The following is a 15,299-nucleotide window of genomic DNA, read 5'->3' on the forward strand; positions in this document are numbered from 1 at the left end:
CCTAATTCTATGTTACAAACCCGTTGGTGATGATACGACGCCGCCTGTTAGCTAAAAGGAAATTATACTTAGGCATTTTAATTTACAAATTGAAAATGGTTTTTTTAGGCGTCGTACCAGATGTCAAGTTCAAAAAAACCAACACATTTCTCATTTAGGTTTAGGCTCATGAAGGGGTTGAATTGTAATATGCTAATGGGTAATAACTGATTATGCATTTTTTTACAACTTACTATACTAATTGAAATAAAATTTAAGATATTAAAAACCAAAATAATATTATAGTATGCATTTTTTTTAATTATAAAACCAATAAAATAAGTCTTCTAACATTAGTCGTTTTGAATCCCTAAATTTTGAAATTTAAAAAATTATCAACATTACAACCGAGAATCTTATGTATTTTTTTTACGGTTACTAAATTTTTTTGTTTATATATAAATTTTAATTATACCGACCGTGGTATCCACAAGTTATAACCTAGCTTTTTTTAAATAAACAAATCCCAAAAAACCCCGAGTCCATTTCTAATAATCCAGATTAAAAAAATACATGATGCTTACAATTGTTAAATTTACGGCATAAATCGTCTATTTGAAGAAAAGATACTTCACCAGCCCATCAGACACTTGTATTTCTTGGCCCAAATAAAACTTCTACCATATTTCTTTGGATATCTCATAAACGTTATGTTTATAGTAATTTTTTTCTTTAGAATTTAGTGTTAAACTATCTATGGGAATATTTAATCAATATCGGCACTATAAACACTAGTGTGGGACAACTTTAAAGGAAATTTTACATTTTTTATTACCATGATAAAAAGTCAAAAAATGTTTGATAGAATTCATAAGATTTTTGTTGAGATGTAAAGTTTGATATTCGTTTACCTTATTGCTAATACTGAGAATTAACAATGTGCTCTCAAGGTTTGTGGTACAATCTGCGGTGTTGCGAACACAAGGTCTGCAATGCTCGATGTGCAAGGTTTGTGGTGTTCGATACTAAGGTATGCGGTGCAATCTGGTTGGTGACATCATGCTTTTGTGGACCCTTGTGCTAGGGGTATTCTTGGGCCGGTTTAATCACTTATTTGTTTTTACGGTCCGGTTTAATTGGTTTTTTGGCTTCAAAAATACTATCTGAAACCGAACTGAATAAGGTTTTCGATTAATTGGTTCGGTTTAATCGGTTTTCGATTTAATTGGTTCAGTTTATGATTAAATCCGAATAACATATGTCAAACTACTTATAGTTTGGAAGACTTTTTTCCCTATGCAGTTTAAAAAAAAATTAATTCCTTACTTTTCGCCTATTGTACTCACATATGAACATTACTATCTATATGATAAAAATTGCAACAGTACGAAAATACATATTTAGGATGTCTCATGAAAATTGCTAGAGCTTACTTTTCTAGACACTTGCTTGAAGGTGATAAAAAAATAGACGATTTATTCGGTTTCAAATTTTTCAAGGGACCTACCTGACGTACAAGCACTTTTAGGGCAAATGTTATATATATATATATATATATATATATATATATATATATATATATATATATATATATATATATATATATATATATATATATATATATATATAGAGGATGAGGTTCAATAGAGAACCATAATTAACCAAGTAACCAAGGAACCAATCTTTTTTTCAACTTTTAGAACTTATTTTTTATCCAAAAAAAAAACTAAAAATACAGAAATTTATAACTTTTTATCATTTTTCCAATGATATCAAATTCGATTTTTTTTTTCGTCAAATTCACAATGTGAATATTTGAAAATTCACAATGTGAATCCGGATTCACACGGTGAACCCGAAAAATATTTTTCACATTCACAATGTTAATATATTAATTTATATATTTTTAGATTTTTTTTCAATAGAGAATAAGCTCTAGAAATTGAAAAAAAGATTTGGTTCCTTGAAGAACCAATAATTATGGTTCTCTATTGAACTTTTCCCTATATATATATATATATATATATATATATATATATATATATATATATATATATATATATATATATATATATATAATCATTTTACTTAATTTAAGAAAGTGATTAATATATATTATTAAATTAAAGATAATTGAAAAATACCATCTAATTTCATTCTAAGGGTATTTTAGACAATTGAGATAAATTTAAAAAAGGAAAATTCCATATTTTTGGGGATAATTAACTCTCTTGATTTTAAAATTCTAATTTTTTTAATTACTTTAATTTTAATTATAACGTAATTTTAATAATTAAACCCGATTTTATTCTGTTAGAATCAGATTCTCTACAAATTTCAGGATACATATTTCTATTAGAATGATATTCTATGAGAATGTCAACACCGACTAATAACACATTTTTGGATACAACTTCAAATTTTTCATTACATTCTTAAAAAAGTAAAAACTTTATATAATAGTCTATGACAATGAAATACTCACTAATAACAAATAAAATTATGTATATTATTCGACCTTAATATTCTAGCAGAATATATTATTACATATACTCCTATCATTCTATTGTAGATTATTTTATCAGAAGAATAGCTCTTTCCTTGATCATCCATGAAATTATACATTTAACGAAAATAACTGTCATGAATCAAATCATGTAAGAATAATATTCTCTGAGAATGCTTAGAATCACTTTCAAATTTGCGGTCCGTTCTTCAAGCATCAACTTCTGTCAAAACAAAACCAAATTGTAGTTTAGATTCCAACATAATTGGAATTCATGATTCCATTCCAACAGAATTGGAATTCATGATTCTTTTTATCTTCTTCATGTCAATCTCAAGAATTGTACCACACGTTTATGTTTTCTTTCCCTTAGGTCACAATGTACTCCATATCTGTCAAAATTCACAACTATACAATAAGATCATCAAGATAATTGATTTTTTTTTATCTATTTAACTAGTAAAACCCAATCAAAAGAAACATACCCAATCAAAGAAGAGATCATCACCATTGTTCTTCCTTCTCTTTTCTGCCAAATGAAGCAACCAAAGCCTTCCCTGTTCTTCCTTTTCTTTTCTGGAGAAAGAAACTCTCTCTCACTTTATTCCTCTGTCCTTCCCTGCACTTTATTCCATTCAAAAGCAACAAGGTTTTAATTTTACTTGATTGTTTGTTCTAATTCATTCATAAGATGTACTTGTTCGAGGTACGTATCTAATAGCATACCTGAGATAGATCTATACATACTTTTAATCTAACTATAGTCCTCATATCCAATCCTCAATAACGATTGCAGAAGGACTAAATGAAAGACAGTATGTACTTATCTAATTGCTTTAACAAATCCACATTATCTAATTCCAGAAGAAATTCTGTCAATCCAAATTTCTGAAAACCCTAATTCCCAAAATTCAATTGAATCCCCAACGAAAAGCGGTGCATTAGACATAAATGTAATACAGACAAACGGGAACGACATCTCGAAACACTAACATCATATAATTACGACTGAACTAACTTGAATCAACAAAATCAAATAGGAAAAAAAAGGTACTTATAAACAAAGGGGAACAAACCATGTCTGAAGAAGTAGAAGAATATAAAGAAACCTGAACCTTCAGGCGGAATAGACAAAGCCGTTTGTCGAGAGCTTCAACGGCGTATTCTTCCGTCGAGCCAATGCCACCGAAGCCCCACCTGTCGTCGGACCCTCTTCTGGTCTCACCCCTCGCTGTTAGAATCAGAAGAGAGTAAGCGGAGAGTTGCTAATCAACCCTTGCTACCCTCGCTTCACCCTCCTCTCCATCCGATTCAGTCAATTAAACCACCTAAAACACCCCCTTGGAGATCAGCAATCTTCTTTGCCTTCCCCATTCGTGTGGCTGTTGATCGGGCCAGAAAGAAAAGAAAGAAAACGCCGGTGATCTCCCACAGCTTTCGTCCCATTCTTTCCCCTGTGCCCGATCGGTCAAAAATGACGATACACAAACCAGAAGCAAAAAACGTAGAACGGGGGACGAGGGGAACGAGATCGATTTTGTAGTCCATGATTTAAATTGGAGTTTAGGTTAATACCATGATTATAGGGATTAATTTTGGAAGTTACTAAACAAATTACTAAATTACCCTTATTTATTTATTTAATTATTTAATTTTTTATTTAATTTTGATTGGCCCACATTTATGCATACGATAACACAATACTTAGTTTAAACAAATGAATCTAGCTATATATATATATATATATATATATATATATATATATATATATATATATATATATATATATATATATATATATATAGACACACACGATTGTAACCTTATGTAGAAAGCGTGTAGTTGACAATTATGATTGATAAAATCTGACTCTAGTTATTAGTCCGTCACTTTGGTGTTCTTTATCTTTGTGTGTTGTGTATTTATCCATATTGTGTGTTTATCGATTCTTGATCCTAACAATGTTCTTGTTTTTTTTCATTGCTAAGGAACATGTAATTCATTTGGTATGATATTAGAAAGACTAAAAATAATAGACACTTTAATTTACTATATCATTTTTACATTTAATATAACACTTTATTTTATTTGGATTAGCGATCCCACGCCTTTGAAACAAAGCAAGAGCCAATTTGCAAAAAAAATGACACTTTGGAAAAGGAATAGCATCTGTCACCTCATGACACCCAAATACTTTTCTTGACCCATAGCATCTCAAGATGCAAGTGAAATGACCATTCACCCCTTTTTACAAGTGAAATGACCTTTCACCATTAACACCCACCTTATTTTGTTGGATTCCAACTTTTAATATTTTGAAGACAATCTAAATACTAGCAGAGACTTAAATAGCTAATTGCTGAAAAAGAAAATGTCGTTAGTTTTGTGATGACAGTTGCCACTAAGATTTGAGCAAATCTTGCCAAAAACGACATTTTTAAAACAACCCAACTTAAGTAAGAGTATAGATTTCTTAATTGTATAATTGCAGGTACAAGATGCATATATCTAAAGTTGAAAAAGGGTTGAACCATTGACTGTAAGTAGAGAATCGAAGTGTCAACATTTAAACACGCCAATTGTTAACAGAAAGAACTTTCTCCAAGTCAAACACAAGAAAAAAAACCATCAACCTTTACATATGTGCGTGTTAGTATACACGTGTGTCTGTCTGTATATCTCTCTTTCTAATAAATAAACAGTGTTAATATCATTCTACCATGTGTCATTTTAATAGTATTTTTATTTGTCATGTGACACTCTTCTAAGGTTGTCTCTTTTTTCTTCCCGCTCTTATTAATTGCATCCTATGATTTTGATTACAATTTTAATTTACCTTCAAATTTTGAAAAAAACAATCTAATCCTAATTTGAATTTTGAATTCTTTGTTTGATATTCCGAAATCAATTTAGCCTTTGATATAAATCGTATACCAAATTAGAATTCAAGTTCATTCCTATCTAATTAAACATTCCAAATTTAAATAGCCAAAAATTTTGCTTTATCCCATAAATTAAGAATAAATAATTATCATTTCTTTTTTCCTTAACGTCATTTTGTAAAATTATAGCCTTTTAATCTAAATCTTAAATATGTTTTTCTTATTTAACAAAAAATCATTCTAAATATCTCAATTTAAAAAAAAAATATTATAATTCATCACTAACATGTTATAGGGTGAAACAATCAAAAGTTTAAACAACTAATTACCCATAATTACAAATAAATTAATAGATAGTTGTCGAGTGGTGTTGTAGCTTATGTGGTTTGTTGATATATGTTTTTTTAAACGTAAAATATAGCAACACTCGAACCAAAGAAAATTCTACTCAAATCAATACATTAAACAAAAAATATAAAAATTTACGTGATATATACAACCGTTCATAATGGGAGGTTTTTCTAAACTCTTATAAAAACCGATTAACTACACATTAAGTACAACATCTATGCGACATTACGACATATATATGCATTACATATTATTATGCATTTTTAGAGACTAAAAAAGAGGCCCTATTTTTTTGAACGTTAATGATTGTTTTATCCAAATATTTTATTTTTTTAAGTTGATGATAATTAGTTTATTTTATTAATTAAAACATTTCGGTGCTAACATATCTACCAGTTACTTAACTTATTACTTCTTTAACAAAATGTCACAAACATATAAATTTTGAAACTTACAAAATGTTTACCTTTAAATAATTAATTGTAGATCATCTTTATTTTAAGCAGGTAACTTTTTTTTTAAGATTCAAAGAACATTGATTATACTCTAATTTAAAGAGATGAGAAAATTTAAAAAATTATATTTGTATAATAGAAAATCCAAAAATATATATACTATATAAGTTGTTTAAAATTCATCAACTACACATGTTTTTAACATGAAAGAGAATAATTATATTCTGAGTTTCTTTTTTATATTGTTCTATCATGTATAATTGTTTTTTTTTCATATTTAGTATATCAAATTTAGATGTTTCATATTACATCCTTATGTTTTTCTTATTATTAATGATTTATATAACATTATTTCATTTTTGTAACCATTTCAGATAATAATTAAAAAAGACGGCCATAACTTACCAATATAGATATAATTGTTTGCAAAAATATGACTAAACAAATTTTCTTTCTTATTATATAAGTTTTTTTATTATTATTTTCAGCCGTGTAATACACGGGTTATAACCTAGTTAATCAATATATATATATATATATATATATATATATATATATATATATATATATATATATATATATCTAATAAATAAATAGTGTTAATATGCTTCTGTCATGTGTCATTTTAATAGTATTTTTATTTGCCATGTGACACTCTTCTAAAGTCGTTTCTTTTTTCTTCCCGCTCTTATTAATTGCATTCTATGATTTTGATTACATTTTTAATTGACCTTCAAATTTTGAAAAAAAAAATCTAGTCCTAATTTGAATTTTGAATTCTTTGTTTGATATTCCGAAATCAAATTAGTGTTTGATATAAATCGTATACCAAATTAGAGTTCAAGTTCATTCCTATCTAATTAAACATTCCAAATTTAAATAGCCAAAAATTTTGCTTTATCCCATAAATTAAGGATAAATAATTATCATTTCTTTTTTCCTTAACGTCATTTTGTAAAATTATAGTTTTTTAATCTAAATCTTAAATCTGTTTTTCTTATTTAACAAAAAAATCATTCTAAATATCTCAATTTAAAAAAAAATATTATGATTCATCACTAACATGTTATAGGCGAAAACAATCAAAAGTTTAAACAACTAATTACCCATAATTACACATAAATTAATAGATAGTTGTCGAGTGGTGTTGTAGCTTATGTGGTTTGTTGATATATGTTTTTTTAAACGTAAAATATAGCAACATTCGAACCAAAGAAAATTGTACTCAAATCAACACATTAAACAAAAAATATAAAAATTTACGTGATATATACAACCGTTCATAATGGGAGGGCTTTTCTAAACTCTTATAAAAACCAATTAACTAGACATTAAGTACAACATCTATGCGGTGTTACGGCATATATATACATTACATATTATTATGCACTTTTAGAGACTAAAAAAGAGGCCCTATTTTTTTGAACGTTAATGATTGTTTTATCCAAATATTTTATTTTTTTAGTTGATAATAGTTAGTTTATTTTATTAATTAAAACATTTCGGTGCTAACATATCTACCAATTAGTTAACTTATTACTTCTTTAACAAAATGTCACAAACATATAAATTTTGAAACTTACAAAATGTTTACCTTTAAATAATTAATTGTATATCATCTTTATTTTAAGTAGGTACCTTTTTTTTTTTGAGTTTCAAAGAACATGAATTATACTCTCATTTAAAGAGATGAGAAAATTTAGAAAATTATATTTGTATAATAGAAAATCCAAAAGTATATATATTATATAAGTTGTTAAAAATTCATCTACTACACATGTTTTTACAATGAAAGAGAATAATTATATTCTGAGTTTATTTTTTATATTGTTCTATCATGTATAATTGTTTTTTTTTTCATATTTAGTATATCAAATTTAGATGTTTCATATTACATCCTTATGTTTTTCTTATTAATAATGATTTATATAACATTATTTCATTTTTTAACCATTTAAGATAATAATTAAGAAAGACGACCATAAACTTACCAATATAGATCAGTTATATTTTACATATAATTGTTTGCAAAAATATGACTAAACAAATTTTCTTTCTTATTATATAAGTTTTTTTTTATTATTTTCAGTCGTGTAAGACACGAGTTATAACCTAGTGGATTCATAAAAGACGAAACATACAGGACAAATACTTAATTCGTTGTCATTTAATGTCAACCGCGGGTAACCAAATATTATATTTGTTCAAAATATATCACCAATGTGATTTAGCACCATATGAGACAAATACTTAACTCGTTGCTTACATGGCGTTGATGTGTCAAAACTGGTGTTTTGATGGGGCGCCCTCTTTTGTTTGGTTCATTTCCATCATGCATCTAATACAATTAGAAACTAAAATACAAAAAAAATCTTATAAAATATTCTTGAAATTCTTATTAGAATCTTCTTCTCCTGCTTTGTTCGTTTCTAGAATTATATAATCAAGCACAAAAACAAAGCTTCATTTTTTAAATAATACTCATTGACCTGCAAACATAATAAGAAGCATTCTATAAGAATGATATAGTATTCTTTTACGATGTAATTAAAGAAAAAAACACACACACAAATAATAAAAGAAGCAAATTATACATTCTCTATGGGCATTCTAAATTCAATGCATTCTAAAAGAATAAAGATATAAATTCTGATAGAATATGGTAGACAATAAAGAATTGTAATTTATTCTTAAATACACAATACAATTATTTTGATAGAATGTAATCCTCGAATCACTTGATCACAAAATAAACTGTATAAATTAAACAAAACATACATAAAAATAATAAAAACTTATGAAAAAATAATTTGTAATCCATATATATGTGTAGCAAATATATGCACGGGTTTGTGTGTCTCGATAACAAAAACATAAATCGATACTCTTAAAAAAAATCATGATGATGATGTTGTCATTTACAGTTGAGCGATAATATAAAAATTGTGATTCTATCATCAAGTTATTTATATTTTAGAAATTTCTCATCATAATTTTGAAATAAAAAAATCTAACAATAGAGCAAAGCATATTTATTCTAACACAATAACTAGTCTCGTATAAGAAATAATCTAATGCATGAGATTCAGAATACATACATGTAAATTAAATAAAACTTTTCTCTTATTATAATGATATTATCTTAATTAAAATGTCTTTCATTGAAACTTGCAATAGTCTCACAAAATTTGATTTAGTAGAACATGAATTTGAAACATAATCTAGAAACGTTGGTTTTTATGAAATGGAATAAAACGTTGGTTGTTATCAAGAGAGCATGAAACTGGAAAAGTATGTTTATATAGACCTACATGTTGAATATAAAAATATTACTAGAAGAGATAGGGAGAATAAGAAGGCAAAGTATGTGTAGATGTATTTTATTACATATACATTGAGCCATAATCTCAAAATTGTGGGTGAAGAAAAAGATCGATATGGCTGCCTGATACGACTCTGGACAGCCCAACAGAAGACCAGGTCCAGCTAGAGCATGAGGAGGTTGGCAGGCCCAAAAGAGTAACCAAAAGACCCGCCAAGTTTGATGATTGAGCTGCAAGTTGAAAGTCTGCATCTTTCTTGATTTTATTCACTCGTTTACTTAGTCTTTAAGTTCATTTAATTTCTACATGTAGAGTAGTGGTGCATGAACTCCTGAAAATAAGGGACGTGGCGATGAGCCTTAGTTTCCTGCATGTTTAAAATTCTTGTTTTGCATTTGGAAATAATATCAGAAAATTGCCTCAAGTCTCCTTTCCTTCCTCATTTTCTTTGGAGTGTTTGCCTACTAAAAAATGCTATATCATCTGGTGCTTTCATTCACGTTCCTTCCTTCCGCCATGCCACCCCGAAAAGATACCTCCTCATCCGATGACACCCCTCCCACCATCACCGACCAACTTGCTCAATTGATTGTGATTGCCACCACTTCCTCATCATCCCAAACCACTATCAACACCCAGTTAGCTGCTCTCATTAAAGCCACTGAAAATCTGAATACCAAACTGGATGCCCAATCCGCCACCACCGCTCGTCTTGTTAACCACGTCACCGAACTATCTGATTCCGTTAACATGGAACCCCCTCGTCCACCACCTGACCCTACACGACATCAAGGCAACAACTCAAACCGCAACCCTCGTCAACCAAAAATTACCCTCCCGACGTTTGACGGCTCCAACCCGCTTGGATGGATTTTTCAAGCCGAAAACTTCTTTGCCTACTATGACATTCCTCCGGCGGAACGTGTCACCATGACAGCCTTTCACTTTGTTGGTGACGCCCTATCGTGGTATCAACATCAAGCCAGCAATGACCTCCTGGGCTCATGGGTGTCGTTTAAGCGCAACGTCGAACTTCGTTTTGGTCCATCCACATACGAAAACCACGAAGCAACCTTACTCAAACTACAACAAACGTCCTCAGTAGCTGCCTATCAGACGGCATTCGAAAAGATAAGCAACCGTGTGGTCGGCCTCTCGCCGCAAACCCTACGCAATTGTTTTATTTCGGGCCTCAAACCGGATATCCAGTCCGAGCTTGCAATCCTTAAACCCACTTCCTTGCATGATGCATATAGGTTAGCCCGTCTATTGGAGGATAAATTAAACCAACCCCACAAACCAAAAACTTCCTATCCCTACAAATCCTACTCCCACACAACTAACTCCCCTATCCTTTCGTCACCCTCCACTTCGCATTCAGAAAAACAAAACATTAACCCCACCCCACCACTATTACCTACACCGCCCAAGCCCCTACCTTTCACAAAATTGTCGCCAGAAGCAATTCAGCAACGACGAAGAGACGGGTTGTGCTTCCGTTGCCCGGATAAATACTTCCCTGGCCACAAGTGCTCGCCACCCCAGTTTCTATTGATCGTGGATAACGACGACGATCCAGCGCGCCCTGACTCCCCAACACAAACCCAAGACGTTACTCAACCGCCCGAATTCATGTCGTTGTCTGATGCGGCATTTTTTGGAATGTCGTATCTACAAACACTACGCGTCACAGGGTATATTCATGGCAAACCGGTCACAGTCTTGATTGATTGCGGTAGCACACATAACATCATCCAACCAAGGATAGCTGCAAGCCTCCACCTGCTCACCCAACCACTACGTCCATTCTCTGTCATGGTTGGGAATGGTCAATTCATTCATTGTGAAGGTCACTGCCCCGACATACAAGTGCAACTCCATAAAACAAAATTTCATATACCTTTTTTCATCTTTCCGGTTCAAGGGGCAGACATCATCCTCGGCATTTCCTGGCTCAGTACACTGGGTCCGATTATGTAAGACTTCTCAATTCCAGAACTATCGTTCACTCACAACGGTATCACTACCACTCTCCGTGGAGACCCACTAACCAAACCGGTTTCACCAAGTTCCCTGTCATCATTACTTCGCAACGGTTCTATAGCATCACTTCATACCTTACAGATGGAGACCACAATTAAACCCTCATCTCCCTTACAACCCACCCCATACAGCGATCCAAACATTACCACCCTCTTGAAAACCTTCCAACCGCTTTTCAAAGCACACCCTTCCTTACCACCCAAGAGACCACATGACCACCACATACCCCTCATCAACGCCAACCAGCCCATTAATGTCAAACCATATCGCTACCCTCATTTTCAAAAGCAAATTATGACCCAATTGATCACTGAAATGTTAAAAGATGGAATAATTCGGCCGAGTCAAAGCCCATTCTCATCACCGGTCCTATTGGTAAAAAAAAGGATGGAACCTGGCGTTTTTGTGTGGACTACAGAGCTCTCAATGCTGCCACAGTTCGAGATCGATTTCCCATTCCCACAATTGATGAACTACTGGACGAGCTACACGGGGCAACCATATTCTCAAAAATCGACCTCCGCTCCGGTTATCATCAAATACGGGCCGCCGAGAAAGATATCCACAAGACTGCATTTCGTACGACTGATGGTCATTATGAATTTCTTGTAATGCCGTTTGGCCTTACCAATGCCCCGTCTACATTCCAATCAGCTATGAACGATCTTTTCCGCCCGGTACTTCGCCACTTCGTTTTGGTGTTCTTCGACGATATTTTGATCTACAGTGCCACAAAATATGACCATTATTCACATCTGCGGTATGTATTTGACACACTACTTCAAAATCATTACCATGCAAAAGATACAAAAGTGTGTATTTGGAGTCTCAGAAATCTCCTTTTTAGGTCATCGAATTTCTAGTTCGGGTGTTGCTCCGGAACCTGAAAAAATCGCCTCAATTCAACAGTGGCCACCCCTGGTTTCTTTTACCACCTTACGAGCCTTTCTCGGCCTTACCGGTTATTATCGCCGGTTTGTACCCCATTACGCCAAAATCGCCACACCATTGACTGACCTCCTTAAACAAAAGGAATTTACTTGGCCACCTGAAGCCCAGACAGCCTTCACCAACTTGAAAACCCAAATGCAAGATCTCGTGACATTAGCTTTACCCGACTTCACAAAACCGTTCGACCTAACAACCGATGCATCGGGTTATGCAATTGGTGGAGTCCTATCTCAAAACAACAAATCAATAGTTTTTTATTGAAAAAAACTATGTCCAACCATGCAAGGCCAGTCCACATACACCAAAGAATTATATGCCATCACAGAGTCCGTTCGCAAATGGAGACAATATCTTCTCGGACGCCGTTTCCGTATATACACCGATCACCATAGCCTCAAACACATTTTAACACAAACAATCCAAACTCCGGAACAGCAAAAATGGATCACAAAATTAATGGGTTATGATTTTGAGATTCACTTCAAACCCGGTAAAGAGAATACCGTTGCTGATGCTTTAAGCCGTGTTGACATCCCAACAATGTTGGCGTTAACCCACCCTACGGCTCCTTGGCTCGAGGAAATCAAACAATACTTTCAAGAATCAAAAGATGGCCAGCAAATGGTACACCAAATCACAGAAGACCCAACCTCCTTTCCACACCATCTAGTGCGTGATGGCTTGGTTTACTTGCATGGAAGAATTTTGGTACCACCAATTATACACTGAGGAACAGATTGTTGTAGGAATTCCACTCATCCTTCTTAGGTGGTCATTCTGGAATTAATGCCACCTTTAAAAGGATCGCCACGACCTTCTCATGGTTGGGACTAAAGAAGGATGTAACCACTTTTGTCAAAAATTGTGCAGTTTGTCAGGCCATCAAAGTCCCAAATCACAAACCATATGGTCTACTACAACCTCTGCCCATACCTGACTCAACTTGGCAGGATCTCTCTATGGATTTCATTACCGGTCTACCACCCTCCAAAGGTAAAACAACAATATGGGTCATTGTGGATCGCCTCTCCAAGTTCGCTCATTTTATTTCCCTACCGCCTCACTATACAACGGTCACCCTTGCATCCATATTCATGCGAGAAATCTATCGGCTACATAGTCTCCCAAAGACAATCGTCTCCGATCGGGATCCAACGTTCATTAGTCGTTTCTGGAAGGAACTCTTCACACAAATGGGTACTAAATTGCTCCACTCTAGTGCATACCACCCGCAAACCGACGGTCAAACCGAGGTAGTCAATCGTTGTCTAGAAAATTACCTTCGACATTTGTTTTTGATAAACCATCAACATGGGAAAGATACTTATATCTAGCAGAATATTCTTACAACACAAGTCACCATTCCGCCATCGATATGTCCCCCTTCAAAGCACTTTACGGTCGTGAGGCTTCATCAATTCATGACTATGTTCCAGGAGCAAACAACAATGCTTCCATTGATACATCGCTAGCAAACCATCAACAGATCCTAGATAGCTTGAAATTGTCCTTAGAACGTGCTCAAGCTCGAATGCTCAAGCAGGCTAATAAAAAACGCATGGACAAAGAATTCAAAGTTGGTGACTGGGTTTACTTGAAGTTGCAACACTACAGGCAAAAGTCAATTCAGGACCGCAAAAATCAGAAGCTATCTAGGCGTTTTTTTGGACCGTATAAGATAATTGATCGCATTGGAAAAGTAGCATACAAATTGGACTTACCCGCAACCTCCAAAATTCATCCAACTTTTCACGTTTCATTGCTCAAGTTAAGCCAAGGGCCAATTCCATCGCAGAAAGGTAGTCTGGAACCATTTAACATTGAGGAGGGTGATAGTCCAATGCCGGAAGCAGTTCTTGAGCGCCGTACCGGATCCGAAAATCAACAACAGTTACTAATTAAATGGGATAAACGTCCAATGGAAGAGGCTACGTGGGAAGACACGCAATTCATCCGAGACCAATTTCCGTGTTTCCCAGACATTGAGGACAATGTCGATTCTTGAGAGGTGGGTGATGATACGACTCTGGACAGCCCAACAGAAGACCAGGTCCAGCTAGAGCATGAGGAGGTTGGCAGGCCCAAAAGAGTAACCAAAAGACCCGCCAAGTTTGATGATTGAGCTGCAAGTTGAAAGTCTGCATCTTTCTTGATTTTATTCACACGTTTACTTAGTCTTTAAGTTCATTTAATTTCTGCATGTAGAGTAGTGGTGCATGAACTCCTGAAAATAAGGGACGTGGCGATATTTAATTTCTGCATGTAGAGTAGTGGTGCATGAACTCCTGAAAATAAGGGACGTGGCGATGAGCCTTAGTTTCCTGCATGTTTAAAATTCTTGTTTTGCATTTGGAAATAATATCAGAAAATTGCCTCAAGTCTCCTTTCCTTCCTCATTTTCTTTGGAGTGTTTGCCTACTAAAAAAGGCTATATCACTGCCTTACAATCTTTTAAAAAAAAGGCTAAATGATGAAACATATCAAGAAAAAGAAAAACTAAAGGTTGGTATTATTAATTTGGATTAGAAGACTACACGAAATTTGGATTCCTTTCTTTGTTTCAATTTATGTCCTCTTTTCCTTTCAATTTCTTTAAATTTCAAGAGAAAAAATAATTTATGGTTGTACATCTAGAGTTTTATCAATGAAACATGCAATATCTGATTTTTTAAATTAATAAGTTAATTAATTCACAACAATTGAAAAATGAGTGTTTGAAGAACGATGAGATGGAAAACGTCACACGGATTTCTAAAACACTCCATGACAAACACCATGTCTATATTATTTAAATTACAATAGATAAAAC

The 15,299-nt window shown here is 33.0% G+C and overlaps 2 protein-coding genes across 2 annotated transcripts; both read left to right on the plus strand.

Moving 5' to 3' along the window:
- The first annotated feature begins 10,012 nt into the window (after positions 1–10,012).
- Positions 10,013–12,751, plus strand: LOC145131016 (uncharacterized). The gene is made up of 3 exons (XM_079065754.1): positions 10,013–11,190; positions 11,865–12,299; positions 12,403–12,751. The coding sequence occupies exons 1-3, from the start codon at positions 10,013–10,015 to the stop codon at positions 12,749–12,751; spliced, it is 1,962 nt and encodes a 653-aa protein (XP_078921880.1).
- An 18-nt stretch (positions 12,752–12,769) lies between these two features.
- On the plus strand, positions 12,770–14,495 carry LOC145131017 (uncharacterized). Its single transcript, XM_079065755.1, has 2 exons — positions 12,770–13,114; positions 13,710–14,495. The coding sequence occupies exons 1-2, from the start codon at positions 12,770–12,772 to the stop codon at positions 14,493–14,495; spliced, it is 1,131 nt and encodes a 376-aa protein (XP_078921881.1).
- Positions 14,496–15,299: the final 804 nt, after the last annotated feature.

Source organism: Lactuca virosa, chromosome 8 (assembly GCF_052849685.1).
Source record: "Lactuca virosa cultivar CGN04683 chromosome 8, Lactuca_virosa_CGN04683_v6, whole genome shotgun sequence".
Taxonomy (NCBI): domain Eukaryota; kingdom Viridiplantae; phylum Streptophyta; class Magnoliopsida; order Asterales; family Asteraceae; genus Lactuca; species Lactuca virosa.

Excerpts from the sequence above, each read along its gene's own strand:
- LOC145131017 (XM_079065755.1), top strand. The coding sequence starts at position 12,770 with ATGCAAGGCCAGTCCACATACACCAAAGAATTATATGCCATCACAGAG. Across the intron at positions 13,115-13,709 it reads CAAAAGATGGCCAGCAAATG|TGCATACCACCCGCAAACCG; the intron begins GTACACCAAATC and ends GCTCCACTCTAG.
- LOC145131016 (XM_079065754.1), top strand. The coding sequence starts at position 10,013 with ATGCCACCCCGAAAAGATACCTCCTCATCCGATGACACCCCTCCCACC. Across the intron at positions 11,191-11,864 it reads CAAACACTACGCGTCACAGG|ATGGAATAATTCGGCCGAGT; the intron begins GTATATTCATGG and ends AAATGTTAAAAG. Across the intron at positions 12,300-12,402 it reads GACCATTATTCACATCTGCG|TTCGGGTGTTGCTCCGGAAC; the intron begins GTATGTATTTGA and ends TCGAATTTCTAG.